This window comes from Nesoenas mayeri (genome assembly GCF_963082525.1).
Source record: "Nesoenas mayeri genome assembly, chromosome: 1".
NCBI classification, from domain to species: Eukaryota; Metazoa; Chordata; class Aves; order Columbiformes; family Columbidae; genus Nesoenas; species Nesoenas mayeri.
In genome coordinates this window covers 186,414,514-186,441,365 of record NC_137541.1, presented here as the reverse complement: position 1 = coordinate 186,441,365, position 26,852 = coordinate 186,414,514, and the positions used below count along the sequence as shown (strand labels likewise).

The 26,852-nt window shown below is 41.0% G+C and overlaps 1 protein-coding gene across 1 annotated transcript in view; it reads left to right on the top strand.

Moving 5' to 3' along the window:
• Nucleotides 1–11,341: 11,341 nt before the first annotated feature.
• FREM2 (FRAS1 related extracellular matrix 2) overlaps nt 11,342–26,852 on the top strand; it is a gene marked incomplete at both ends in the record, with an annotated part of 128,583 nt that continues 113,072 nt past the window's right edge. Inside the window, 2 exons of the mRNA XM_080361630.1 lie at nt 11,342–16,490; nt 22,296–22,385. Coding sequence (XP_080217756.1) covers nt 11,342–16,490; nt 22,296–22,385 — 5,239 coding nt within the window. The remainder of the gene's footprint in view (nt 16,491–22,295; nt 22,386–26,852) is intronic.

Below are 26,852 nucleotides of genomic sequence, written 5' to 3'. Positions count from 1 at the left end.
TCATGTATATGCTTTTTCTTTATGTATTTTTTGGACTGTTTATTTATGTTATTGCTTCCATTGTTTTACAATATTCTAGACTGGTTGGTTACAGATCTGAGAAAGAAATATATTTGCTTCTCAGATGAAAACTTGACTGCTGAGGCTGAAAAGCCCTGGTGTATTCACAGAAAAACAGATACATAAGAAAATTCTCAGTTACACACTCAAGAAAAATGGTAAGTTAAAGTGACAGAAGAAATTTAACTTCCACAAATCCAAAATATTTCATTAGATGAAATAATGTAAATTTTCTGGGCATTCAAATCCATTCCGAACTAAGAGTGACTGCTCAGGGCATGATTGTGTTGTATTCATTACTGACATCTTATCATACTATAGTAAGGAGCAGAAAAGCAAATGTAAACCTAGACATGTAATGGAGAGTAACACACTACAGAGATTAAGGTTGTTATATAAATGAATGGCCTGGAATACTGCAAGCAGAAATCGTTACTTGGTTTGTGAGGAATACAGTGAGCATAGAATGCCTCATGGTGACCCAGCTCAAAAACCTCTGTGCACTGTGGATCAAGCATATATTTCAACCACGTATACCTCACCTTCCAGCTGAGAGTCTTTCAAACAAAGCTGCCAATTTTACTTCCCTGAGTATAGCTGGAAATACCATAAATACTGCAAATATTAAGGTTATCTGACTGCAAATATTTGTTTAGCTATATAAGGCAATTAGTAGGATCTCTCTCCCAGTGGAGATCTTTATTTACCTGCTTAGCTGCAGATTCACGTGCTGTAGCAAGAGTAATTTATATGGTGGTTCAGATACTGGTGGCCCCTGACTTGATCCCTCATTATTTGGTGAGTGTATGTTTGCTAATTGGGCTGTTAATGACAAATAGTTTTTTTAAGGAAAATATATCTTATAGGTAACTGCTAAGAGTGAGAAAGTTAGCTGCACATATTACTGCAAAATATTATTTGTCTTCTCTATTTTATTTCCATTTGGCCAACTATATTCCTATTGGAGCACCTTTGATGTCAGTGGAATTGTCAGGGATAAATTCGGCTCTCCAAGTCACATAATACAGGAGCATCACAATGGTGGGCAATGTTTTGAAACTGATAATTAACTATTTTTGCTTTCTTGTAAACAAGACACTCACAACTCTCAAAGGTCACAGCAGCAGCCTTTGAACATGTTGCAGTACCTGCGCTTTGGATTTTGTTCTGTATCAGAGCACTAAAGAGAGCTGCATTACATGTAAGCCTGAGGATGCTTAAGAAAATATTTGGCTTCTTCAGGAATATGAGTATATATGAAGCAGAAGAACTTGTAGAAGTGCATTGAAACATATATATATATATTTAATAATTAAAAGTTGAAGCCCTGGAGCAAATAGCCTTAGAGCTTTTGAATCTCTGATAACCTGGAGTGGCATTTATCACACCTAATTTTGCAAGTCTAGAAGTTAAGCTCCTGGTCTAAACCAGAAATTTAAGCTTCCCAACAGCAGGGATGGAAGGACATAAGCACTTCCCAAACATTTTTCATAGGATGCAATGCCTCTAACCCCATCTCTCTTCACTGATTATAGGAAGAATCTCTCTATGGGATGATGTCATTCTGACAGTTGTCAAAATTTCTTAATTTCTAATATCAAGACAGTCATAAGTGATTCAGACCTTCTCCTACTGGGACTGATAGACCCTGGTTGAACATACTGTCAATGGGGGAAGTAAGGTCAAAGTCAGACACCTAAAGTAAAAGGCCTGAATACAGTCTTTTTATGTCCAAAGGGGTAATGAATGACACAGAACACTGCTGTCATATAAAGCTATTGAACATATATTTGAAAGACTGTCTCCTTACTGAAATGTCTTAAACTCATTTTACTCCAAAATTCAAGTTAAAAAGGGGAAAGGACCAAAGGATCTTTCAGCTTAGGCAGTCATCTTCTGCCTCTTGCACATGCATATTGAGACAGGAAATCTGAAACTGCCATGCTCAAGTTTTGAATTTGTTTAAGGGCAGCCAGTTGCCATGTCCCAACTCTGTGGGGAGTACATGGTGCCCCCTTTCCCCCAGAGACTTGTACTCTAGCGATGCTGCAAATATCTTTCTCCAAACACAGATCCTAGTTGCTCTCTGTCTGCCAGTCAATGCCTATGTCACTTGAAAGATGAAGTTAGGCACCAAGTGCTTATCCGTGCCTTCAAAAACCTTCCCTCTAAAATGAGCTGTAACTTGAAATTGGGATTCTTACTTGTTAATTGCTGGGGTTTGTCTGTGATGAACACCTTCTGCATTGCTGGTAAGCTAAAATCAGTTTGATCCAGAGGTTTTATAGTTGTTGCTGTAGAACAGCTCCTACTGCATAATGTACGCTGACATTAATTAATGGTTCATTTGAATGTAAATTAAAGTCTGGAGAACTGGTTTGAAACAAATTTACAGAAGTGCTGGAGTTCAACTTGCAATGTTACAAATGCCTAATTTTAATAGGCATACAGGTGAAACAGACACCTTCATCCATATGACTTGTATGTTAAAATCCTCATCTGTTATATTTTAAGCTGCTTGTTATTCTTACATTGGAAAAATTCTTTGAAGACAACATGAGATTTGTTTGAGTGGAAGTCCCAATATCAGACACAAAATGTTAAGATGTCTATGTATTCATCCCAGTTGTGCGCAAAACAGGAGTGAAGTTAATATTGGCTAATTTAGGGAAACCTCTATGGAGAAAGGAAACATAGTAAAAGGCTGACATCACTAGCTGGATATGAAAAGGGAGAGAGGATGCAGGTTCTTGTCCTCTTCACAGTCTCAAGGCTTAGTTCTCATTTACTTTCCAGCCTGTGGCTCTCCTAACATGAAGGCCAGTAGTTTACAGTCACAGGAAAATGTGTATTTGACAGTGATACTGTTTGAATTCTAACATGATGAAACTGCCTGTGTGGGGTGGTTTTGTTATGACAACTGAAGCTACAAAGATTAGGTAAAATTTCTGTTATAAAGCAGGAGAGAGAAAATTACAGTGAAGGCTATCTTAAGTGCTTTAAACAACAGTTTCTTCAGCCTTTGATATGCAATTTTAATAGTCATCCAAGGTCAACAGAGAAATGGCAGGATCATCCTTCAAAAGAATTTGTTTCATTTTATGATACATATCATAATGTCCTGAAGCAGTAAAAGCATTCAATTTGGGGATACCTGACAGCTTGTTTGCCTAATGTTCCAGATCTAGTTTAACAATCTTTGTCATGGAACATGATTGTATACTGTATAAAATGTGCAGTGTGCCATGTATATAGTAAAGGTGTGTATAAAAAATATTTAGTTGACAGAAAAGAGTACTGTTAGTAGGCAAAAATCAACATCTTGGCTCAGACACATTCAAATGATTCTAAATATTATTACTAAATATAATTCTGTCAGCTGCAGAATTACTACACTGTTATCAACAATTCAACTTACACACAGATAAGCATACCTCCCTCCTTCCATAAGACTAGCAGCCATCCAAAACACACAAGAAGATAGTAACATCTAGATATTGCTGCAATTGTTTTGAGATGAACAACATCATGCTCATGTTATAAAAGCCTTTCAACCACTGACATCACTTCTCTAGAGGAAAATGGATTGGCTTTTTGAATGTGCTACCTTAATTTCGTGTAAGATCTTGGTACAATTCAGTCTCTCCCCACCACTGATTATTCAGCTAAACACAAAACATATGATTAACCATTGTAACCCATCAAGAAGGAAGATCATCCTCTGAATGAAATTTCAGCATGTGCAAGCTCCTTCATAGACTTATCATAAGAAAGTTAATTGTGGGCAAATATTCTTAATTATCTGTTTCTATGGCAGGCCAGGAGATAAGATTGGCTTACATGGTCAGAGGCTTTTCTATTTTTTGCCAGTAATTTTTGTTAAGTCTATTAAATTAGATTACCTTTATGTACAAATCTTCCTCTGCTGATTTAAATAGGTAACACTTAATCATAATAGCCAGAACACCATCACTACCAAAGATACTAAACTGTAGTCAATAGAGATGAATGGGCTACTCCAAAAAGTTTCACCTCAGTCATCTTAAACACCTGTGCTAGAATGAAATTAATCTAAACTCCTACTTTATAAACTCATAGTTTTAATATGGAAATCAAATGTGGACTCATAAACAAATCTGTCATGAAAACTGGAATTTGATTCTCTCTCACTTTCTTTCCATTTGAGAACATTCCACCATCAGCTGGATAACCTTAACTCCAGCACCAACCAAGTGATCTCTGCTCTTTCAGCCATTAATGTTTTCGACAGGCTACACTAATGAAATGCTGGTATTGCAAATGACAAAATGCACACAAGCCACAGAAAAAACAGCTTTACTGAGAAGTTGTTATTCATCCTTTCTGAAAGTAAAAGAACAGAAAGAGAGAGGAAGGGAAATAAATCTCTGTTACAATTTTTATAACAGGCATGTGTTATCCAAAACAAACAAACAAACAAAAACAAAAGGCAAAACAAAGCAAACAACAACAACAATGAAGTTCCATGTGTCCTAACAAGAAAATATGTAGTTGTATGGCATTTGTGGGACAGGAGGAGTTAAATAACCTAGGCTGGATTTGATCTCTTATCTACTAAGTTGACTCCATTCTGTTTTCTTTTTTTTTTTTTCCAAATAAAACGGTGTCAAGGATGTTTCCTGACTTATTTCATTAATAAAGTATATAAGCACTTGACTGTACTGGAATTTCAGTGATCTGTAAATAAAATATGGCAGTATAAATTAGAGTAGATAACCAGTATAGACACAGTTTAAAGTTTAAAAAAAAGAAAATAAAAAATTAAAATTGTCACTTCAGATAAATGTATAAACATGGAAGATTTCACCATGTTGACCTCCATCAGCTATTAATTATTTATCTATAAGCAATAAATGTCTTACCAATAATTCCCTGTTGAAACATTATTTCAGTTATAATTTACATAAATACAGTCTAACACAATACATACTCATACCAACATGTTCCTATTCTGGACTGCATGTTAAGATGAACTTGTCATTGTCATTGGTGACAGCACTTTGCCAGGTCCTGTCAAGAACAGTTCCAATCACTCACCAATTTCATCCTGGAGAAATAAGAGAGAGGACTCAAAAAGTCTAGGTCTTTAAATATTTTTTGAAATCAGCTATGTTGCTTGTAGTTTATTTATTGTAGCTTTCATTAGACATCAAAAAAGTGTGTATGTGTCAGTGTACATTTAAAAGTAACTTTATAAATTCCACAATCACAGTAAAAAAACTTCAAAGAGTCCAAACACAAGACATAAACCATAGGTAAGGAAGCTTGATAGAGCTACTTATTTATTCTAGTAAATTACCAAGTCTTTTCTAATTGTTAAGAGGAGATCAAGAAGTTGTATTTTGGCTTTGAAACAAAAAGAGTAAGAGTGATCAAAAGGCAGAGGAGAAAAAAAAAAGTCAAAGAAAATACATTGCTATTGATGACATCTAAAGTGGGAAGGAGCTTGAAGGTTGACTTGAAAAGTAGGTTTTCAAAGAGCCAAGGTTGACACAAAAATAGCACTAGAGACATGGAGGGTGGGCAGGATGCCAGTGCTAGGCAAGTGAAAATGATTACTGTGGCAGCAGCAGCAGGAACATAAGGTAGTAAGACGAAAGTCTAAGAAGAGCTTATGGAGGGTGATTTTGGACTGGGTTTTGGAGTGAATGTTGGCTGGGTTATGTAGTAACATTTACTGTAGGTACATGAAATGTAGAAACCAGCATTACACTCATCCCAGCATCAACAGAAAACAACTTTCAGAACAGAATATAACCGTTTTACTAGTCAAGGAATGAAACCTTACCCTGACAGAAGCCAGTGAAGCTTCTTCACACTACAAGGAAAATATTTACGTGAAGCAAAGGGAAATCAAACTGTGGATGCAAGATTTAGTTATGTTGGACTTTTCAGAAACACCTCTGCCTTCATGGCAATGGATATTTGGACTGAAACAGAAGTCATGAAAAAAGTAGAGGACAGTACAAGACAATGCTACATTTACAGAGTATGATGGTAAAGAAGACATCTCGGGAAGAAGAGTATTGCAGAGTCAGCCACTCTGCTTCTTGAGATATTTGGCAGAAAAAGGATGACTGAAAGTTACAGTTCAGCAGTACACTTGCATATACTCAGGCAAATAACTACGCCTGATAATTTATAAATATCCATTTGCATAATAATTGGTCAACAGTTAGCTGAACATAAGACATCAGTGTGCCCAGGTGGCCAAAAAGGCCAACAGCATCCTGCGGTGCATCAGGAATTGTGTGGCCGGCAGGACTACAGAAGTGATGGTTCCACTGTACTTGGCACTGATGAGGCTGCACCTTGAATCCTGTGTTCAGTTTTGGGCCCTTCATCATAAGAAAGACATTGAGGTGCTGGAGTGAATTCAGAGAAGGGCAATGAGGCTGGTGAGGGGCCTGGAGCACAAGTCTGATGAGGAGCGGCTGAGGGAACTGGGGCTGTTTAGCTTGGAGAAAAGGAGGCTGAGGGGAGACCTTATCGCTGTCTACAACTACCTGAAAGGAGCTTGTAGCATGGAGGGTGTTGGTCTCTTCTCCCAGGTAGCAAGTGAGCATCAGGGGAGGTTTAGATTGGATATTAGGAAAAATTTATTTGTGGGAAGGGTTGTGAAGCAGTTGAACAGGCTGCCCAGGGAAGTGCTGGAGTCACCATCCCTGGAGGTGTTTAAAAGATGTACAGATGAGGGACAAGGTTTAGTGCCAGTTTTAGGTTATAATTGGACTTGATGATCTTGAGGGTCTCTTCCAACCAAAACAATTCTATGACTCTGTGATTCTATGATTCATTAATGAAATTAGAGAAGAAAAAGTGAGTAACAAAGCAACAGAACAGTTGTTGGTTTAAGTACAGCTACATACAGGGAACTGAGACACTCTCTCATCTGGCTGATTTAATATTTTCAGTTTTTACTTTGTTTCAGCAGGTTATTTATACAGGAGTGTTATTTGGTCTTTGCACACCAAATCACCTGTCATATTGTTAATGAAGAAAATATTTTTTGTGCCACAGTAGGTACTTCACCTTGCATTTACATGGCCTTCAGGGTTGAATTGTAATAGCAAAATTACTTATATAACTGATAAGTGTGTCCATATGCTCCCATGAATCTCATTTGCTGTTGCCATCCTCTCTCCCTGCTCTCCTTATTTCCTTGGCAAGATAGTCAATATACCTTGGCAGGAGATGGCACATCTTTTTGCACTTGTAAGTTATGAAATATTCATGCTGTCTATTTGGAAAATGTTAAAAACCTCTGACATTTTTATGTTGTATTTAATCTCCTTTCCCAGTATTTAATCATCAAAATTGTTCAATTTTTACTAATTTATTAGAGGAGCATCTCTGGAATTAATGTTATCATTAAGTACAAAACTCTTGCAAAAAGCAATGTAATAATAAAAATTGGGTTTTGTTACCATTAAGATGTTAAGATTACACTATATCAACAGAGGGCAGTCTTTGATAACTGTAAATTCATATGTAGACTTGGTGAACAGTAAACTTCTGTTTGCCTTACACAGGAATTGAGAGTTTTATCGCTTTCAATAAGGAATATAAATCTGTGATTCATCATCAAAATCAGAAGCCAGATGCTCTCAGAAAGGGTTACATTTAAGAAAATAATAGATTTGCATTCATTTTTAAATAAATAAATGTCTTAAAATATAGATTTATCCTGCTTAACCTCACAGGTAATTTATTTCAGAAGATTCATCACTTGATTTCCAAGAGCACATTTTCATTTATTAATATTCTGATAAATGACCAGGTCTTCTTTGTCTTAAAGCTTTCTGGTTAGATTCAGAAATATAGTGTAGTAGTGTAGCAGAGCTGCAAGCCTTCACACAGGGACATGTACACTCTTTTTTTTTTTTTCCCAGTTACTTTATTCACCAAAAATGTGTTTTAAAAGACCAATGGACTTGCTATTGGCCTCAATTTTGATTTATTACATGGACTTCAGAGACAATTGGTAGGAAAACGCTTTGGATTTACAGCCAAGTCATACGATCAGAATTTAGCCAAGATTAATTTTCTTCAAATACAATTTGAGCACAAGTGTTGGCAGAAGCCAATCAGTCAGCAAGTCAAGGAAAATCCTTTCAAAATTCTTATCAACTTCATAACCTGGAGCACTTTTTACTTTATGTTGTCTTCTGAAAAGGAAAATAAATACAAAACAACACATCTTCCACTTTGTACTTGGCCTGTGGCACAAGAGCTCATTGACTTGTTTGACAAGACAGCAACTGCTAAAAATTAAGAGGACTTCTTCTGTTTGTCCATGGAGATTTACTATTTGGTCATGGAGATAATAGACGTCAAAAAATCTGACCCTATGACCACTGAAAATAAGAAATTCCTCTATGAGAGATGGGTCAATCCCATCTCTTCACTGCTTTTCTCTTGAGGTTTTGGTTTTGTTTTTCAGTTAAGAAGCTAAATCTCTCAAACATTTATTTGTTAGAATACCTTTACTTTTATTTGTTAGAACGCATTTACTTTCAACACAAGTATTGCAAAAGCTTTTCCCTCACCTACCAGATTTCTCTAACTCACTTTACCACTTTACCAACTGAAAAGAGATGTCCCAGATGAGATCTCTTGATAAACATCACAACAAATATTGGCCTGACTTTAATAGAGAAGAGATTGCTCTGTTACAAACTTGGTTCAAAACACATCAACATTAAAGACAAACATTTTAAAGGTACATGTTTACCTGCTATCCCTAACAGTCTAAGAATATTTAAAATCGAAAAAAAAAAAAAAAAAGTGTGCTATTTATTACATACCTCATGTTTTTTTCTTCTGCTAGAACAACAAATACAAAAAGCTAGATGATATTTGTAAGAGTTTTATTACCCTTTTCATCTAAGTCTCTCTACACACTCATATATACACACATGGTTTGAGTGGCAAACTCTGCAAAATGGAGTTTGTTTTGAAAACAAGGAAAATATTTCTCCCTTTAAGTGAACAAATGTGAAGATTTCTACTGAACACTGCTTCTGTAAAACTTGATTTTACTACAGGTTGAATTTGGAATCAGATGCTATACATTTCTTTAATAAGTTAAGCTATTTATGCCCATGTAGGCAGATATGACCTCAAATCACCCTGATGCTACCTCAGATCTCTGTGCTGGCTCAGTTGTTTGTTTGCGGTTTGTTTGCAGTTTGTTTGTTAAATATTTATTTAAAACATGACACTAGACTGTTGTATCTAGGCAATTCTGATCACTCCATCCTGAATACTGTAATCTTTGACAAGAAGAGATACTAACACCATGTTTGCGAAACTATGGGAGATCCTTGGTCCTGGGATTCAACTTTTTCTATTGAATTACCTTCCTTTGAGATTCAGAAATAAGAAATTAACTTGTCAAAATCCAGGGCGAGTGCCTCATAAGGGTAAAGAAATTGTATTAGTGTTGCTTAACTTATTAGATATCTAACTACTAGAATTACTATCTTCTGAAGCAGTATCAAAGTCCATAATTCAGTATAGACCTGATTAACAAAATAACTTTCTGCAGTTTTCCACGGGTATGTCAATAATACAATATAAAGGTATCTCACATACTACAATAACCCAGTGTTGTACAACAGATGTCTGCTGATGTCCCCCTAACCCAAACCAAGCTGAATTATTTGTTGGAATGAATATTTATATGTAATATATTTATTTATATATATTTTATATTCTTTATATATTTATATATATTTATATATTTACATATATTTATATATTTATATATAAATATATTTCTATATTTATATATAAAATATATTTTCATATATGTGGCTGACTGTGCCCACATCTGAAATCCCAAATTCAAGTTGTTCATACAGAAAACAAGATCACATGCCATAATGTTGCTCCACCTTTGAAAGATACCTTCAAAGATTAATTTAAAAGAAGGCATCACAAATTTACACAAAGTAATTTCCAAACAGCCTTAGGTCCTTTTTGAATCTGCTCCTCCTTAGTATTTTTCACTTTTCTACTGTTAGAAACCTTTTTTAAAACAAACAACAAGAAAACCCAAATCAAAACACACAAAACGACTGTGTATCACATTTCATTAACAACAAAGAATTTTAGCAGCTGTGAGCGAAGGTGAATAAAAAGCCAGCCTGCCATTAGGAATTTTAAAAGGCAAGTAACTCCTGCTAGCTCAGGCTCTTATTAATATGTTTTATAAGTGCAGACACAAGATGGCAGAAATACTGTGCAGCTTTTATTCACTCAGTGCTGTCACTAGTCACCTCCGAGGAATGAAACTGGATATTAACGAATGTGTTTTGCCCCGAGGATATTTATCCGTTTTCTTTCTGCACAAAGAGAGGCGGTGCCGGCAGGCGGGTCTCCACACCGCCACCCCCCCGCCGCTCCGCCGGCAGCTCTGGGGCGCTTCTCCCGGCCTGACCCGCCCCGGTTTCTCTCGGGCACCTTTCTCCTCCCGGTACCCCGGTAACCGGCTCCCGGGCAGCCCCGCTCCTGCCGCCGAGGGAACGCGGGGGCGGCCGTTACGCGCGGCCGTTGCCACCCCGCGCTCACCTGTCGCCCCGTACCCTAAGGGGAAGGGAAACCCCGAGCGCTGCCCCGTGGTGACTCATGGACAGCCCCGCTCTAATTCTGCACCAGGGAGCCAAGATTTAAGCGAGAGGGGGGAGGCGCGGAGCGGTGGGGCGCTCCCGCTGCCGGCAGAGGTGCGCTCCTCCGCCCCGGGCAAGCAGCTCCCCCCAGCCGGGCTCCGGGCGGTCCGCGGCGCCTTTCCCGCGGTGGCTGCCATCAAGGCGATCAGCACTGGCAGGGAGATCCGTGGTCCCTCGCCTCCCCACCCGGTTCCCGCACGGCGGGGGCCCAGCGCGCCACTTTCTCAGCCCCTTCCAAAGAACAACCTGTTGAAGGGCCCGGGGAGGGAGCAGGAGGCTGTGCCCCCTCTACCTTGCAAGATTGACAAACTGCTCTGTCCAATCGGGCCAGAGGGCTTCGCCCCCCGCGGGAGTCTATTGGCCGCTCGGAGGCACAGGGTGGGGCTTCGCAGCTCGCGGGGCTCCCCCCTAGAGCCGGGCGCGCGCGCCCCTCAGAGCGCAGTTTGTGCGTGGGGCGAATGTTTGCGGACGGGCCGCACGGGCGGCAGGAGCGCGGCTGCGACTCGGCCCTGCGGAGCGCAGACGCCGCTGCCGGCAGCTCCGGGTGCTTCGCTCCGCCGGCAAGGACCATGCAGGCTTTCCCCGCCGCGCCGCGGCGGCTGCTGGCCGGTTTGCTGCTGCTCGCCGGCTTCGTCTGTGGGGGGGCGTCGCAGCCGCCGCCAGGCAGCGCCGCCGTCTCCTCATCGTGGACGCCGGAGGCGGCCTCCGTCGTGGTGGCCAACCGCGGGCTGCGCGTGCCCCTGGGCCGCTCCGCCTGGCTGGACCCCGCACGGGACCTGGTGCTACAGGTGCAGCCGGGTGACCGGTGCCACCTCACCGTGCTGGACGAGGACCCGCTGTGGCAGCGCCCGGGCCGCCTGAGCCCCAGGCGCTTCCCCTGCGACTTCGGGGCCCACGAGGTGCGGTACTGGCACCTGGGCGGCCGCAGCCCCGCGCGGGACCGCGTTCGCCTGCAGCTGCGCTACGACTCCCCGAGCCGCGCCCTGGTGCTGCCCCTGGTGCTGGAGGTGGAGGTGCTGTTCACCCAGCTGGAGATCGTCACCCGCAACCTGCCCCTCACCGTGGAACGCCTGCGGGGCACCAGCAACCCTCTGGACGCCCGCAGCCTGGAGTTCGCCTTCGAGCCGGGCCGGCAGCGCTGCCGGGTGGGCCTGCTGCCGCCGCTGGCCGGGCTGCCCCGCTACGGAGAGATCCTCAACTTCCCCCCGGCGGCGGCATCGGCGGCCGCGGGTGGGGAGGCGGCGGGGGGCGGCCCGGTACCCGCCGTGATGTGGGACTGCGAAGAGTTCCTGCGCCTGGGGCTGCGCTACCGGCACACGGCAGCCGGCGGCTCCCCCAACCGTGACCTGGTGCCGCTGGTGGCAGAGCTGTGGGAGGCGGCGGGAGGTGGGGCACTGCTGAAGCGCGAGTACTTCCAGGTGCTTGTGCGAATCCGGGCCGGGACTGAGAATGTGGCCCCCAAACCTAGCTTCCTGGCCATGCTCATGATGGAGGTGGACCAGTTTGTCCTCACCGCCCTCACACCTGATATGCTGGCAGCTGAGGATGCTGAATCACCACCAGACCTGCTGCTCTTCAACATCACCTCTCCCTTTGGCCCTGGCCAGGGCCACATGGTCAGCACAGATGACCGGAGTTTACCTGTCTCCTCCTTCAGCCAGCGGGATGTGAAAGAGCTGCGCATTGCCTACCAGCCACCCACGGAGGACTCGGATCGAGAACGACTCTTTGAGCTCGAGCTGGAGGTGTTGGACCCAGAAGGTGCTGCCTCAGAGCCCTTCGCCTTTGTGATTGTGGTGAAACCCATGAACACCCTGGCACCTGTGGTGACCCGCAACACTGGCCTTGTGCTCTATGAGGGGCAGTCGCGGCCTCTCTCAGGCCCTGGTCCCAGCCCCAACCTGGTGATCAGTGATGAGGATGACCTTGAGCAGGTGCGGGTGAGTGTGGTGGCAGGGCTGAGGCATGGCTACCTCACTCTGCTGGAGGACACCCCAGTACCTGCTGCCCCTCGTAAACACTTCACAGTGGCTGAGCTGGCAGCAGGCCGAGTCATTTACCAGCATGATGGCAGCGAGTCTCCACTCAGTGACAACTTGGTGCTGCGGCTGGAAGATGGTGGCTCTCGCCACCATGTTGAATTCCTTTTCCCCATTACTCTGGTGCCCACTGATGACCAGCCGCCCCTACTCAATGCTAACACAGGGCTGGCTATGGCTGAGGGTGAAACAGTGCCCATTACCACCCGTGCTCTTAGTGCCACTGACATTGACTCGCAGGATGCCATCCTGCTCTTCACAGTGGAGTCTGGCCCCACTGCTGGGCAGCTCCTCCTCCGTCAAGCACAGCCACCTCCTGGCTGGGAAGAGGAGGAAGAAGATGAGGGCTTTTCTTGGAGGAGGGTGCCGAGTTTAGCAGGGAACTCCCTAATCTATGAAAAGCCAGTGAGAGAGTGGCTACAGCAGGACATCGTGGAAGGGCGTCTCTATTACCATCACTTCGGGCCTCACAGCCCTGGCCCTGGGGTTGTGTTGGACCAGTTTGTCTTTAGAGTCCAGGATGACAATGACCCACCCAACCGCTCTGGACCACAGACTTTTGTGATCCGGGTACATCCTGTTGACAGATTAGCCCCGGAGCTGCATAGTAGCAGCAGCTTGCACTTAATAGTTGCGGAACAGCAGGTGACCCCACTTCGGAGGAAGCACTTATGTTACATAGATCAGGATTCAGGGGACCGTGAACTCCGCTACACAATAACCCAGCCCCCTACTGACACTGATCCTAACCACCCTCCAGATGTATATGGAGCCCGCCTTGGATCCCTTGTGCTTACTGAGGATCACTCTGTGGAAGTTACCCACTTCACCCAAGCCCAGATAAATCATCACAAGATATCGTACCGACCCCCACAGGAAGAGCTGGGAGTGGCTCCTCATTTGATTCAGTTTCAGTATCAAGTGCAAGATGCGGCTGGCAATACAGCCGAAGGGACTTTCACCATCTACCTGCAACCTGTGGATAACCAGCCTCCTGAAATCACTAATACTGGCTTCACTTTGCCTGAGGGAGGCAGCTATGTCCTTAGTCCAACTGAGCTGGATGCCAGTGACACAGACACTGAGCTTGCCCGTCTCAGATTTATCCTGACCCAGGCTCCTCGGTATGGTCAGTTGCGACTTTCTGGGTACAGTTTGATTCCAGGAGGTGTCTTTGGCCTGGAGGATATCAGACAAGGCAGGGTGGTGTATGTGCACAGTGGAGCTGAGACCAACAGTGATACCTGCAGGCTTGATGTGAGTGATGGGGTTCATTTTGTGCCCATCACACTGAAAATGAATGTGCACCCAGTTGATGATGAGGTTCCTACGCTACGGTTGCCCCCAGGCACTCTCGGTTCCTACCTGGATGTGCTGGAGAATGGTGCTTCTGAAATCACTGCTAATGTCATTCAAGGCACGGATGAGGATACAGATGACTTAATGTTGACTTTCATTGTAGAGGGTCCTCCTCAGCATGGGAAGATCTTGGTCCAAGGGGTGCCTGCAGAGACATTTTCCCAGAGAGATTTGCTGGATGGTGCTGTGGTATATGCTCACACTGGTGGTGAAATAGGCCTTCTGCCCAAAGAAGATACCTTCAACCTTACCTTGTCTGACCTGTCTGAGAAGTGGAGTGTTAGAGGAAATGTTGTTCAAGGTGTTTCAGTCTTGGTGACCATTCTTCCTGTTGACAGTCAAGCCCCAGAGATTTTTATGGAGGAGCAGTTCATGGTAATGGAAGGTGACAAACGGGTCATTACTCCTGCTCATCTCAGGGCTAAAGATGTGGATACTCCTAATGATGATATACTCTGCACCATTGTTGCTCAGCCCACATCTGGGTATGTAGAGAATATCTCTCCAGCCCCAGGATCTGAAAAATCCAGAGCAGGTGTCGCTATAAGTGCTTTTACCCTGAAAGACCTCCGTCAAGGGCACATATTTTATGTGCAGAGTATACACAAGGGTGTAGAACCTGTTGAAGACAGATTTGCTTTCCGCTGTTCTGATGGCATTAACTTTTCCCAACGGCGCTTTTTCCCCATTGTCATTATGCCGATCAATGATGAAGAGCCTGAAATCTTTACGCGAGAGTTTGTTGTGATGGAAGGCATGAGCCTGGTTATTGATACCCCTATCCTCAACGCAGCTGATGCGGACATCCCTGCTGATGAGTTAACGTTCACAATCACCAGGCTTCCCAGGCATGGCCACATTGTGAACCAGCTGGTCAATGGAAGTGTCCTAGTGGAGAGCTTCACGTTGGATCAGATAACAGAGAGCTCCAACATACTCTATCAACATGATGACTCTGAGACAAAGGAGGACAGTTTTGAGGTGAAACTCACAGATGGTAAACATACTGTTAGGAAAACGGTATTCATCATGGTTATTCCTGTAGATGATGAGACACCCAGAATGGCCATCAACGATGGTTTGGAAATAGAAATAGGGGAAACTAGAACTATTCATAACAGAATATTGAAGGCTACTGACCTGGATTCTGAAGACAAAACCTTGACATATATTATAAGATATGGGCCAGGACAAGGTCTCTTGCAGAGAAAAAAGCCTTCAGGTGGAGTTGAGAATATCACTTTGGGGATGAACTTCACACAAGACGAAGTGGATAGAAACTTAATTCGATATATGCATTTTGGCCAAGAAGGAGTTCGTGATCTTATCAAGTTTGATGTGACAGATGGAATAAATCCTCTCATTGACCGCTACTTTTATGTGACAATTGGTAGCATTGATATTGTCTTCCCAGATGTAATCAGCAAAGGAGTTTCTTTGAAGGAAGGAGGGAAGGTAACCCTTACTACTGATTTGCTTAGCACCAGTGACCTGAATAGTCCAGATGAGAACTTAGTTTTCACTATTACCAGAGCACCTGTTCGTGGCCATCTTGAATGCACAGATCAGCCTGGGGTACCCATCTCCACTTTTACTCAACTCCTTTTAGCAGGCAATAAAGTCTATTACATTCACACCTCAGAAGATGAGGTGAAAATGGACAGCTTTGAGTTCGAGGTGACTGATGGCTATAACCCTGTATTTCGTACTTTCAGAATTTCTATCAGTGATGTGGACAATAAGAAGCCCATTGTCACAATCCATAACCTGGTGGTGAGCGAAAATGAACACAAACTGATAACCCCATTTGAACTGACTGCAGAGGACAGAGATACACCCGATGCATTGCTAAAATTTATCATCACTCAAATACCAGTTCATGGTCAGATCATGTTCAATAATTCCAGGCCAGTCACCACCTTCACTAAACAAGATCTAAATGAAAATCTAATCAGCTACAAACATGACGGCACAGACTCAGTTGAGGACAGCTTCTCTTTCACTGTTACAGATGGCACTCATACTGATTTCTATGTCTTCCCCAACACTGTGTTTGAAACGAGGAAACCTCAAACTATGAAGATTCGAATAATGGCTGTGGACAACAGTGTACCTCAAGTTGTAATAAATAAGGGTGCTCAGACTCTCCGTATTTTGGCCACAGGTCACATTGGATTTTTAATTACCAACAAGGTGCTTAAAGTCGAAGACAGGGACAGCTCACATGTTACTCTTAAGATCAGAATCACAGAGGGTCCGCGCCATGGCTTCCTGATCCACCTGGGGAAAGGCAACCATAGCATCAGCCAGTTCACCCAAGGTATTACAATACTCTGTGCTTTCTTTAAATCACTGAAAACATTGTTTTTCATGCTAAACTCTATAGTAATTGATAGGAGAAACTTCCCAACAGTGAAATGATATATAATGGCTTTATTATTTTTTAGTACTTTTTATTATTTATTGCATCTATGACAGCTTTAAATAGGAGAAACAGTCTACTGGATAAACACTGAACAAAGGAACATCTTTGCTTTGCAGAGCTTACCATTCAAATAACTAGTATTTGGACTTTCTATCAGTGATAGAAATTTAGATAACAGAATTGGACTGCACATGGTTCCAGATCTTCAGAGGCTGAGGGCCTTCTTTAAACAGTTTTATTTAGAAAAAGCTATAGGAGTGGCCAAGCTATTATTAACTAATGGTCATAGCATGGCTAGGGTATCAGTTGCTGTACAGTCTGAGCACACTGAACTGTAAAAGCAAAATCATTTCCCAAACATGGGGAAATAATATATTATGACTGCATTTGTTGCCTTAATTACACAAATCTTAACCACAAAGTGTTTGTGGTAAATGAAAAGGTAATGTAAATGCTTTAAAATTATGTCAGTGGTACTTACTTTTTACATGGAAGTAATATACTAGGTGGTATAAATAGTACGAAAACCACATGTGCCCTATGTTCTGAAATAAAGCCTCAACGCAGGCTATGCGGTAACTTTAATTGAAAGGGGTGCATTAGCTATTCTCCAGAGAATTTTTCATGTTACTTTGCAATGAGTTAATAACTGGTTAATTAAAAATGGAATTAGGTTTCTTGGAGCACCCTGCAGCTGGGGAGTGAGCAGACAGCACAACTGCATGGAGACTCAAAATTAAAGGGGCACAGACAAGCCAGGCTGTGGAGGTGGCAAAGCTAGAGATGAATGCTTGTAGTTGTCTGTATTTCATTTCACAGAGCTCATACTGGTATGTGTCCCATGTTACTGTCTTGGCTGTGGAGGTATTCTTGTCACATACACCAAATCTTGCAAACAGGCCTGATGAACTTTTGAATGGTTGGATTGCCCTAAGTTTTGCAGTGTTAGTCCAAAAAACAGGATGAAGGACGACCAGACCATGTCTAAACTTTGGGGACCACCACATGTAAGGTTAAATGTAAGGTTTCAGTAGAACTGTGAGTAGTATTAAAAGTATTGTGAGAATAAGTGAGAAAGATAAGAGAATGGGAGTTAGCAAATAAACAGATTATCACTTTTTTAGTGTGTTTTCTTCTACACTGGAGAATGTAGAATTACTGAGTGGATGTTCCTTGAAAGCAGACCACTGCATAGCACAGGGATATGTCATTTTTTCAAGGAAGGGACAGTCAGGATAGATACGTATTCCATTCTCTTTCATGCCATGTGGCCAGGTACACATTTGTCAGATGACCAAAATGCAGTTGCTATCTGTCTTTCAGTTGGCAGTTCAAACACGTGGCATGCTCACTGGTCTTCATGTGGGCTTTTTTCATATCCTGAGGCTGCCTGAGCTGGATGAGAAGCATACAACCCTTGGGAAAAATTGGTTTTAAAGCTGGTGAGGAGTCCCAGACAGCAATATAACTTCACAGGTTCCCTGACAGTACTGGCACACTCTAATTTGTGTTGAGTTGAAGAGTGCTTCTAAGAAATACACATTTTCTTAATAATTTTATCCTTTAGCCTCTATAAGCAAATACCTCTGGAGAATCTGTGTTATATCTGTGGTATATCTCTTCTCAGCTTACTAAATGTTTCTTCTAATGGTTTGTATTTTATGAAGCAAGTACATTAACATATGTTATGAATGCAAGGCCAAGCACTTGAGGGAGAAGAGGTGTCTGGAAAGGCTGCATGAAAGGCTTCTGAAAGGCAGAAAGCACCAAGCTCACACAGGGATAATACATCTGCTGAGGACAGGGAAGGAGAACTTGCTGGAAGTCAGAGAATAATGTCAAAGTGGAAGTTGTGTATGAAAGGGCACTGTCTTTTGCTTCCCTTTTTACTCAGGTGCCCTCATGTCTGTGTCTGCTTTGGGCATGGGAGAGGCTGTGAGTGGCAGGGAGATAAAAATAGTTGTCTGAGCCTAGAAGGCTATGGTTTTGAGAAGTCATGTGAGACACAGAGGTCTTATGTGGACCAAGCTGCATACTCAAAACTTGGTGTGTAGTTCACAGTTGTCCCTCACATTGTGGCCTACTACCATTAATTTGCAAAGCACTGTCAAATCCAGAGTAGTGGATTTATGCGTATTTCATGTTTATGCTATCCTGAGACAAATAATTATCTAATCTTCAGGGCAGGTGTAAAGAAGACTCTCTTTTGTTGTATTCTTCATGATCTTCATATAAGTGCAGATTTTGCAACCAGCCATGAGTAATAGTTTCAACTTTGGAATGCTTCTTTATTGACTGTTGGACCTGCTATTATACACTTGCCTTTTGTGTTCTGATCTCCCCTCCTTTTGGGGGTCCTATCCTGCCATGTGGGGTAACCCCTTACAAAATGCTGTATAGTTCCAGTTTCATTAACATGTGGGTGGGTCCTGATGGAGCTTGTAAAACATCATTACAGTCTTCCGGTTTTTGTTGGAAGGAACTTGTGGAGGTCATTTGTTCCAACCCTACTCAAAACTGGGTCAGCTTTGATGTCAGATGGGTCTGTTCAGGGTCACATGCAGATGAGTTTTGAAAGCTGCTCAACAGTTTGTAAAGTCCATCCTAATACTCTACCACCTCACTCTCCCATTCCTTGGATTTGGGTCTGTGGTTGTATGAACAGGCAGCCTGATTGCTTTGAACGAGGTAACACTGATGAAACAAGGTTCATTGTGTGAAAGCAAGCCTGAGCAGTCTGGTTTTCCAGATCACCTGTAACTGCGAGGGAAAAGCAGCTGTTTAGCCAACAATGTCCTGCCTTATGCTTGGAATTGCTCTTCAATATCTGCCCACAAAACTTTATCAAGTGCTAGAAAGGAAATTAGCCTATCTTGCAAGATGAGCTAAAAACCTCCAGACAAAAACGCGGTTGTGCAGAATATACTATGTCCAGGAGATTTGTTGTGTATTTTGTTCAGGAACAATCAGCGAGGGGCTTTCTAATACTTCTGACACAAATACAGTAGGTAATCTTCTGCTAGTGAGGCTCACAAAGGTAACTGGAATTGCTTAAAGGGAGTATTAAAGTGTGGAAGAATTAACTTCTTGATAAAAGGTCCCCAAATTCTGCTTTATATTCTTTTCTATTTAATTGTTAAAACAATCCAAATGAAAGAGAGAGAGACAGGCAAGTGACAGTAACGAGTAAAATATTCTTAAAAGACATTAAGCAGTTCCTCAGTTTATTCAGGTACTGTCTGTTACTTCATGTTACACCTGAAAGCAACACTTTAGATTCATTGTTATTTCTTTGTGCTTTATACCAAAGCTGAAAGAAAAACACTTGCCAATGGTAATTTCTAGTCAAGTGCTGTCCTAGGACAAAAATACATACAAAGAATATTGTTTATGCATAATTGTATTGCACTCATTTCCACAAGTTAAGGCTGGTGTTTGTTCATAGCAGATATTCATTAAAATTTGATGTTTAAAAGTGGTGAAAGTCTGTCAAGGACCTGCCAAGTCTTTCACATTTAAATAAGTTTAGTGGTATATAACAAGCAGGCAGGTGATGTTTGGATAATGTTTTGAATGTACAAAGTGTGACAGACTGCTGAGTGCTGGTTTGATAGTCCCCAGTCCCACGTAAGTTTGCGAGTAAGGGCCAGGTCGCATCACACAGCTCTGCAGCTGTGCTGAGGAGCCAGGGAGAAAGGGAAGCAATAGTGGAGGCCAAGGATCTGCCTTGTCAATAATGCAGCTCGGCTGATGTCTCAGCACTCCATGTAGCCTCCTGAGGTCAAAGATATCTACATGGCTACTCCAGCCAAATACACTGCACTTTGCAAGCAATGAATTGCTTCATCATTCACCCCTGATAATGATTTTCATCTTCTTCTTCAGGCAAGTGTTTTTACAGAGATGACTAAATTATTTTGTGAAGTGCATTTGTTTCTTAAAGAATATATATTACTATATGTAACCTTTAATAAGCACATCAGTTCTGCAGAATTCTAAATGCAAAATCAGTGCCTTGATCTAGTGGAGAGAATTATATTTATTTTTAATAGAAAATTATTTTGGATGGACTTCGAAAATATGTTGGAGACTTTTGATATCATATTAATGTTTAGCAGGCACTATCGTTATACAGTAATTATTTGTGCTTATAACTAGGCAAATTTTAATAAAACTAACATAATCAAGCGTGGAAAAAAAGTGTAGAATTGCTGAAGTAACTCTGAGCATGTTCTTAATGAACAGAAAAGAGGTCATTCCTTTGCAGTTCTTTCTGACAAATTTCAGACATTTGGATGACAAGTGACTTGTTTTTAGATGAGGTGATCCTGATCCTGCAAACGTTAGCTCAAGTGCTTATCTGTATATGTTGGACCCATGGATTTTGATAAGGCCCACATGTGCAGAGCTGAGTACCTGTGTAAGTGTTTCAAGGATGAAAGATTTATTTGCTCCACTGGCATGAAGGGGTATTTGTTTGTGACCTCTTTACAGCCCCATGAATTTTTGATCTTTATCTTTCAAACATTTATGGAAGAGATTCTTCAGTGCCATATATTTGCTGATAATGTTTTTAACTTGTTTGCCGTAGAAGATGTCTGGCTACTTTTGGAATTATGGGTTTGGGGCAGCTCTAACAAAAGTGTTTTTTGATTCTTTTTACTAATGCAAATGCCCTAACATGGGAGGAGAACTTGGGTGATACTTGATCTTCACTTTAATGCTATTAATTTCAAACACTTTTTCTTAGAAAATATATCAGACAAGGATTTTTACCAACAGTAGTCTTTCAAAGAAAGTGACACAAAAAAGTTTTTTTGTATTACATGTTTCTCATCACTGCTCAAGGAAACCAGGAACACAATATTAATAAATATTTGCGTACCTTTTACATACTTTATTGCAATCGATGATTCAAAATCGTGAGTTGAATTTTTTCGTACTGAAGTCCTGTCTGTATAATTTAATTGCATCTGTTCGGGTTCTTAAAACAGTCAATAAGTGTAAGTGTTTGAGCACTATTCATATTTATGACAGTTCATATAGATTAAATGCCATCTTCTTTGAAATCATGCTGATAGGAAGGATGGTCTGGTGGAGAGGGCATTTTTGTGGAGGACTAAAGATACTGAGATCTCTCTACTGCAGAAGGTGTAGACATATCCTATCCTAGAAGTAGACCACATGCCAGAAGTAGCTTGTTTGTAAAGGTGGGGTGGAGGGGCCATGTAGACTAATTTGTCTTGTGTCTGGAATGGAGGGTAGAATTTAACCTAGAAAATGTCCTGGGTTTTACACCCATGTCAGCTACAAATTATCTGTGACCTCTACAAGTACATTTCAGGATGAAGAATGATAGAATCAATATCTTAGTGTAGATATATATCTCTTTAAGAAAATGCACCACTAAAAAATATGAAATAGCTCAGACTTTTGAGCCCATATTTTTACATTTCCTTTCAGTTCTTTTGTAAATACATCTCAAAAGAAAGAGGGCACTGCGGAGGGGGAAGGGAGAGAGAGAGAATGGTAACTGTAAAACTTCAACACTGTTAATACTGAAATTCCTGAGCTCTGCTGGAGAACCTTGACCTTTCTCTGTTGAAGATAAACTATTTGACACATGTCAAGTTTTACTATAAAAACAATTTCCTACCTTCAGCATTTAAAAAAATTGTATTTTTTCCTTACTCTTTTCAGCTGATATTGATGATATGAAGATATGCTATGTTTTACGAGGGGGTGACAATGCCACCAGTGACATTTTTCATTTCATGGTTGAAGACAGTGGTGAGTACTCATAAAATCTGTGCTTTTGTTGTTCTTGAAAGGGAAAGAGTTTAAGTATACTTTGGGAGTTTAAGAACATTGAATTAAATTAAGGGAAGGCCATGCTACCTCCTGGAATATGATTTTTGTTTTGACTTTCTCACATTATGGACTATTTCTGGTGATTATGAAGAGATGTTGATAAAATGGTAATTGCATCTAAAGAAAAAACACTCAACCTACTCTAACAAGAAAGTGGAATTTTCTAAGTCTACTCAGATACCTGTGCTTTCTGTAGTTTCATATTTGTATTCCCTGTCCAGGCTCTTTACACACAAATTCTCATAAGCCTTTTATCTTGAGAAACTTCCTGAATTTTGCTTTACAGTTATGGGTACCTCCTCCTTTGAAGGTTCCATCTATAACACTGTTCATATGGATGCCTTGTCTCTGATGTGCATGTTGCACAGAGTTCAAGTTCAGATTCTACCTGTTTAACAGAATCGTCTATGGCTTGTCACAGATCTTTGTCAGGTGACTGGTGTGAATTCTCCTGACTAATATTATTTTATAGGATTATGGAGCATGCAAATGGAAAGAATAAGAACAAAATGGGAATACTTGCATGTTTGAGGAAAAAAAAGAAGTGTTTGTTTTTTCTTTGTTTTTAAAGAACAAACAGTTTAAGGGGTAAACAAAACATATTAAGAGGCCTTTTCATTCCATCCAAAGTCTGTACTTAATGTGGATATTCTTACATGTAGATACTCTTGTGTGTGGTAACAGGTGGCTAGATCATGTTACCTTAATACTTTTTTATTATGTGATATATAGCTCTCTGAGTAATTGGCTATTAATGTTATTGATTTAATAATATACTACTTAGAAAAAAATGCTTCAAATTAGCTAATTTTCAGCTCATATGTAGTCAGCTTGAGTTACTGATTCACAAGAAGCACAGCCAATTAATGGTATTAAGATCAGTGACCAGGGGTTTGTCCTGTCTGTCACAGATTGAACAGTTTTGTCACTAGCTACCGTTGCTGGGAGTGGGATATTAAAGCACGTTCTCCTGTTCATTGTACTGGACAAGTACAGAAGAGACAGTACCTCTAGAGACTTTTGAAAATGTCTCCGCAAATCTTTGCTACATCAGAGAACAAGTAGTGAGATAAGCGTTTGTAACCCTTGATTTATTTTTCTTAGATGTTTTCTTTTAACTGAGATATAAGTTAGAGAAATCTAAAGCTAAGTAAAGATAATGGAACATGGGATGCTGTCTATTCTTAGTAATACATGATAGGTGTCACCACATGAGGACATTTTTCGTGATTTTCAAGCTGTTCTTCTAGTAGGGGAAAAAATACTCAGTCTTGAGATGTTTCAAGGTTTCATGTGATGTTCTTAAGACTGAGATGTTCCTTGAGAACCCAATATTTGTGAGACTTCTCTCCATGCTATTTGAACATTTGTTAGTGGCAAATGTGTAGTTAAAGCAAATTGTACTTAATATATTCCAAGTCTATACCAAGATTTTTTCTTTCATGGGAAAACTGACCTGCCACATCTGCTTCTACTTGGCAGAGTTGTCAATTGTAACAGCATGCTATTTTTCATAATACAAAGAATCCTTATGATAACAAGGTGCTTGCTGATTTTTTAGAACCTTTGGAACTTGTGACAATGTTATCTTCTTGCAGGTGACTTAGCTAGATGGTAAGATGGTCTTTGCTTTCCTGAGGCTATTTGGTGACACAGTGAAAAATGAACTGTGTTACATTTCATAATATTTATGATTTTCTGCTTCATTGAAGATGGTAAAATGAAATTTAAAAGGGATGATGTTGTGATCAAAACATTGTCTGAAATAACTCAAATTTATTAGCAGTGTCTTTAGAATTTGTAAAAAGGGTGAAAAACCCATCAATTTAATCAAGCTATTTTTCCACCCTCTTCAGAAAGACATCAAAGACAGTATTTTGCAGCTCACGTACCTTTTGGCAGAATTTCAGTGGTACAATACTATTGTTTTAGTGGTTTTGAGTTTAAGCCAGATCATTCTAAGAGACTACAGGCAAGATCTGAGTGAAAGATGCAGCAAAGTCTACTAACATCCAAAGTAGAATAGCACACTTCAGACTTCTGTCTCCTATATCAGGAATTTTGCAGTAGTAACAAGTTTGATGTCCACCACACAGCACCTAAGGCTGTAAATGAAATAAGTGGGACTTCAGTTAAGCTGAATTTTGCCATAGTCCATAAGTGATCCAGGTGAAATCAAGAGCGGGTTCAAAGTAAGATTCAGTTACTGAATACTTGTTCATATTATTCAGCTAATGTTATTTCAAATAAGTGAAAAAAAAAAAAAAATAAGGCACATCTTACGACCCAAGTATTTTGTGTCTTCCAGTCCTCTCATGCCTCAGTGAGGGGAACCTACAACACCAGTCTCTGCTCTCTTCCAATAACATGAATTAGAAAGTTGATTTTGCACCATACATCTAGTCTTGCCTGTAAAATACCTATGTGCCTTGGAATATTTGTTCACGGTCTATAAACAGCACATAGGAGAAGAGCATGACTTTCTCCAGCTCTGTATTTTGATGGTTGATCTGCCCCACTCATTATCCCATAACATATACGAAAAATGTAGTTCTTTTGTCAGCCTCTTAAATTATGATCTTCTGATGGGGACCTGAGCCTTATCTCAGGCAATCGCCTGGAGGCCAAGTACAAGGAGTCATCAAACTCCTCCAGTGTGAATTTCATTGTGGAACTGAAATTTTGTTTATCCTCTTAGATGTAGCTAGCATTTATGGTAAGCAAATTAGGACAACAGCAGACTAGGTGGGTAAGGGAGTGGAAAAGTGCCAAGTCAGCTCTCTGCCAGCTCCTGGCCCCTTGCCCGCCCTGTTTCTCAAAGCAGGAGTGAGGTGAGTGCCATGCTACGTACCGCATCGTGAGCTAGGGTCTGAAAGCGTGAAATATGGTACTGGGGCCAACTTGTTTAGTTACTGGCCATGGGAGAAACCTGCAGTCTACATAAATGCAGAATAGGTCGGGGTTGTGGCTGTCTCAAGATAACGTTCTGAGTATAACTAAAGAAAACAGAAGTGGGCTCATTATGAAGAGAAAGGTAGGCCATGTAAGAATAAAATGAAGGAAAGCCCTTAGGACTGTAATTCACACTGTAATTCACAACAGAGAGCACAGGGCCTGCTGTAATCAAACCAAAATTAGAGGTTTCATCAGAAGGAACTGTTTGAAGTTTTAACCTCTCAAAGAGTCTCATTGTCAGCATCAATTACCCACATATGTATGGCTTTTGGGGATTTAAATAGCATGTTTCATAAGAGTCATTAAAAAGGGAAATAAATTGAATACAATTCAGTTATTTATCAGCACTAATATTTTTTTAAAGGTAGAAAAGGTTTTAGTTCTTCATGTTTAGGGATTTAGCCTCAAGATGATCTGCTATAAGGTGGGTGAGCCCCTGCATTTCTCTTCTACTTAGAACAAGAAGACACTGTAGTATATTTGATGCAGCTGAGTTAGCTTTGTGACATTTTGGAAGAAACTTTTATCATTCATATTAGCAATTCGCTTTGTGTTTTGCTTTGAATTTTAATCTTAAAATGATTGTGTGGAGACCTGTTGATACTGAAAGTTTTATGAATCCATTTTTTGTTTTTCACCAAGGTTGAGAAATAGTCTCAATTGAATCTCTTTCCTCAGAAATAGCCTCCGCATTACATTAATAAGGTGGAGGAAAAACTTTTCTTAGCAAATGCAAGCATGTGACAGTGGTATATCCCAATGTTGAATTATTAAATTCTTAATTCACCAATGCTACTAGAAGGCAGGGAAAGCAGGACTTTTGTTTCCCATGGGAGGTAAAAGGAATGGAAACCCAGACTGATAGTTGAACTCCTGGATGTATTTGCGGTACGAAGATTTGCACACTATTGAGATACTCACTAAACTGAAGAAAAAGATCCAGCTGAAAATGTTTGAACCTTTTAGTTAAGGAAAACCAAACCCACAGAATAACTTAAATCTAATAAACTTAATGAGAAACTGCAGTATCTGCAGCAACTTCATATTACTGGAAGCTCAGGGAAACTGGATATATATGACACTGCCAAATACATGCATAAAGTTGGTGCTTCAGCAATGCAAAATGGCACTAATCCGTATGGAATGAAAATTGACACAGAAATTAACTCCAGTGTGTTGAGCTCTTGTGCCTGTTTCAGAAAACTGCATGGTACAATTTCGTGTTGTATCCTTTATGAGTTGTTTGAGGCATTTTTCTCCTTACATGAGAAACTAGCACTGAGAATGCAGTTAAAATTGAAGTCCATCATTTACCTTTCCTTTATGCCATGTTTGTCCATTTTTTCAATATGACTGCAGTAAGTCTTAATAATTGAATAAGAATATGGATGTAAATGCCCACCTATCCAATCTGTAGAAGATATTTTCTGG